At 33.7% G+C, this 4,273-nt stretch overlaps 1 protein-coding gene across 2 annotated transcripts in view; it reads right to left on the bottom strand.

Annotated features, from left to right (window-relative positions):
- The window catches only part of LOC107728554 (glutamate receptor ionotropic, NMDA 2C-like), a 72,005-nt gene that overhangs the window by 34,639 nt on the left and 33,093 nt on the right, over positions 1-4,273 (bottom strand). For both annotated transcript variants that reach the window (XM_016538759.1, XM_016538769.1), the window contains exon 4: positions 389-987. In XM_016538759.1, coding sequence (XP_016394245.1) covers positions 389-987 — 599 coding nt within the window. The remainder of the gene's footprint in view (positions 1-388; positions 988-4,273) is intronic.

Here is a 4,273-nt window from a genome sequence, read left to right as displayed (position 1 = left end):
TATATATATATATATATATATATATATATGTGTGTGTGTATATACACACTAATTATTTTATTATATATTGTTATTATTATTTTATTCAGACAAAATAGTATAGAATTTTTATATAAGCCATCTATCAGCCATCAGCCATACATTTTGTAATAATGTACTCTCCCTCATGTAATTCCAAACCTGTATGAATATATTTTAAATAATGTTGGTAATATGGGATATCGTCTTTCACATTCCACAGAAGAAATAAAGTCATGCAGGTTTGAAATGACATGAGATTGAGTTTATGATGGCAGAATTTTTTTTTTTTGGTGAACTTTATCACTTTAAGGGTAATATCTCAACCCCTAGTGGCACCAAAAAAAAAAAAAAACTCTTGAGAACCCACCTGTAGAGAGTGTCATTGGTGGATGGCCGCACCAGACTCTGACAGTCCATGTGTCCATCAGGAATAAACCCTCTCTGTTTGTGGAAGCCCTCCACTCCTTTCGCGACGATGGCTACACCATCCCTGACCCTGTTTCTCAAGCTCATCTTCCAGCGATCTGTGATAATGCTGATCAATCCAACAGGGAAGCTGTTTGGAGCAGGTATATTGGGGTTTCCCACTGCAAGGCTGGGGATAAACCAGATATACCCCGGACCAGCCAAACCCACTTCCCTGGCCATGGTGAAGAGGTACTGGGCCTCGTCATGTGAGCAGTACACCAGCAGCACCTGCGCGTCGATCTGCTGAAGTAACCGGCGGGCACGGAGGTCGTTCATGCCGTCGGCCGACATGTCAAACGTCAAGATGTCCTGCAACTCCCAGAGGAAGTAAGACGTATCGATAAAGGAGCGGATGTAGTCCACATAGGTGTCATAGCCCGGGTACAGGCTGGTCACCACAACAAAACTGTTCCAGTTGTACTCCTCCATCATCTTGAACATCCCATTGATCTGCTGCTCGATGGAAGAGCCCAGCTGAAGGAAGGTAGAACCGTCACCCTGCGAGAAAGACAGCAAAGTGAGAGCTTGATATCATTTCTCTATATTACTTTTAGCTGTTAAAACCAAAAACATCAATTGTGTGTAATTTAATTATTATTGTATTACAAAATATTACTGTTTGTGTGTGTGTGTGTGTGTGTGTGTGTGTGACCCTGGACCACAAAACCAGTCTTAAGTCACTGGGGTATATTTGTAGTAATAGCCAAAAATACATTGTATGAGTCAAAATAATAGATTTTTCTTTTATGCCAAAAATCATTAGGATGCTAAGTAAAGATTATGTTCCATGAACATATTTTGTAAATTTCCTACCATAAATATATTAAAACTTAATTTTTGATTAGTAATATGCATGGCTAAGAACTTCATTTGGACAACTTTAAAGGCGATTTTCTCAATATTTCGATTTTTTTGCACCCTCAGATTCCAGATTTTAAAATAGTTGTATCTCGGCCAAATATTGTCCTATCCTAACAAAACATACATAAATGGAAATCTTATTTATTCAGTTTTCAGGTGATTTCGAAATCGAAATCAATTTTGAATCGAAATTGACACTTAAAGCGGTCATATGATGCGATTTCAAGTTTTCCTTTCTCTTTGGAGTGTTACAAGCTGATTGTGCATAGATAAGATCCCTGAAGTTACAAAGACTAAAGTCTCAAAACCAAAGAGATATTCTTTATCAAAGTTAAGACAAATCTAAATTATATTCAGTCACAGGTGTTTTACATAGAGACTGTTCAAAATAAAATATTTTATTAATATAATAATTATTATATAATAAATTATTATAATTTATAAAATATTAAAGGTTTTATAATTATATGTAAGACTCCTACTACTACTACTAATATGAATGATAATAATAATTATTGTTGTTGTTGTTGTTAATGTTATTATTATAAACTTACATTAAATATTTAAATATAATTATTATATATTAGTATAGCATACAAATTACATATTAAAATATTTACTATCATTTTATAGTTTTTTTTAACATAATAATCATCATTGTCATCACCATCTAAATAAATAACACCATAACTTGGTGCTTAATATACTGTAATCAAATGAAATTCAGCCACAAGTGTGTTCTGTATATCCACTGTTCAAAATAATACAGAATACAGGTCATCCAATTAAATTATGGAGCTTAAAATATTTGTTTTATAAATGTCCTTTAATTGTGCTTAATGTGGCACAAATAAAGCACACCCTGCAAATGAGGTTACAATAAAATCTTTATATGGTTTCTGCTAGTGATTTCTATGGAGAAAAATCACTTCCTGCCCTCCAGCTGCATTTCGCGCGTCATCAGAATCACGTGATTGCAAACAACCTATTAAAAAGTCATTGCTTATAGCCCATAATCACATCCTTCAATATTATTCAGGTGAAATGTGTTTTGACTTTGCGGTTGCATATTTAATCATCCATGCATAACAATTTCATAATTTTAAAACATAATACCAGTTATAAAATTGTTTCCAAGCTTGATTTTATCCAAATGGACATTTCCCATGGTCCCTGGGAGATATCATAAGGTAAATTACAAGTATGTGAACAACATAAAGGCAACCAAATATTGCACTATTTTTAGCTTTTTGATTTTTGTTCAAAGACCACATTTACTTCTACAATCTAAAATAACAGCTGTCATCTTGCAAACATGCCCTTCTATACTGTCAAATATTCAAAACTTCCCAAAATTTGAGCAAAGATCTGACTGCCTGAACATGACATTTGGTTCTAAAAGGTTTATCCACAAGAGAAAGACTGCAAACATCTCAGATAAATAGCAGATATTAGGTGTATTTAGTGTGTATAAACATCATTTATCATTTTAGAAAGAGTATATAGGGACTGAATCTAAACTTGACCGAGTTTTTATCTTGTATGAAGGCCAACTGCTACCACGAGAGGATTTCATACTGAACCACTTCCTGAGAGAGACTTTCAGCGTTACACACTCAGTGATGTCCTTCAGACAAAAGCACAGGGAAAGTAGGGTAAGCCTGTTCATTAGGCTGGGAACGGGAGACGTTTCCGTTTATTCCACCTGTTCGCTGACCCCTTTAACTGCTCTAAAAATCACAATGCTTGAATGCTTGTGTCATTGAACATCCATTGCATTTAAAAATGTACAAGGTGTGAGACCAAGAACGGTTGGAGCAATATAATGGGTTAGGCATTTATAAGCTGGACCCGTTACAAAATTACGAGCTTATTTTCATATAACTAGATCTCTGGAGCTCAGACAGCACATCTGAATCTTCAAGTCATCAGTGGTGCTGTAGGGGGTCAGAGCATTTTGACAGGACCAACCTCAATATTTATCATATAACAATCTGTGTTTAAACCACTGCGTCCTTCAATTTTTTGAGCGTTCACCTTGAATACTGTTCTAATGCAACTTACAAAATGAATTATTTGTAACTTATTTGCATTAAGTTGCCTGATTTTTGCAAATCCCCCCCAAAGGACCCCTGAAACTGATGAACCTGAGGGACCTGCTTCTAAAATATAAAGGCAGGTCATATAATTTTATATATTTTATATATAAAGGTTATACATTTTCATGTATCAAGAACCACTTGTGTGAGAAAAAAAATAAGAAAGAAAACATGTTGTTTGCTAAATTAAAAATCTGCCTGTTACCCTGAAATAAATTGGTGTAGAAAAAAATTGCTAGTAAAAGTAACAATTAATTGAAGACTGAAATTTTATTTTCTTGTAAAATGTACTCAAATAATCTTTGTTGTTTTAACAACTTATATTTTACTCATAAATATGTTTACAGTGTATGTATATTGCTATTGTAATTTGAAAACGTACTTTATAGTAGGTTGACAGCGTACAGAATCTAATGTTAGATGCATAAAAGATAAAAATAATGAGAAACATCAATTTCATGCAAATTTCTTTGTATAGCACTTTTTAACATGTAGATAGAACGATAGAACAATAGACAGAACGACAGAACGATAGAACGATAGAACGATAGATAGAATGACAGAACGATAGAACGATAGCTAGATAGATAGAACGATAGATAGAGCGATAGTATGATAGATAGAATGATAGATAGAGCGATAGAACGATAGATAGAACGATATAACGATAGATAGAATGATAGAACGATAGATAGATAGATAGATAGATAGATAGATAGATAGATATAGAATGATAGATAGAATGATAGATAGATAGATAGAACAATAGAATGATAGATAGATAGAATGCTAGATAGATAGAACGATAAGACAGAACGATAGCA

The sequence above is a fragment of the Sinocyclocheilus rhinocerous genome, unplaced genomic scaffold (genome assembly GCF_001515625.1).
Source record: "Sinocyclocheilus rhinocerous isolate Xijiao unplaced genomic scaffold, SAMN03320098_v1.1 scaffold463, whole genome shotgun sequence".
NCBI lineage: Eukaryota > Metazoa > Chordata > Actinopteri > Cypriniformes > Cyprinidae > Sinocyclocheilus > Sinocyclocheilus rhinocerous.
The sequence above is the reverse complement of the archived record's forward strand: the minus strand, read 5'-3'. Positions and strand labels throughout refer to the sequence as shown.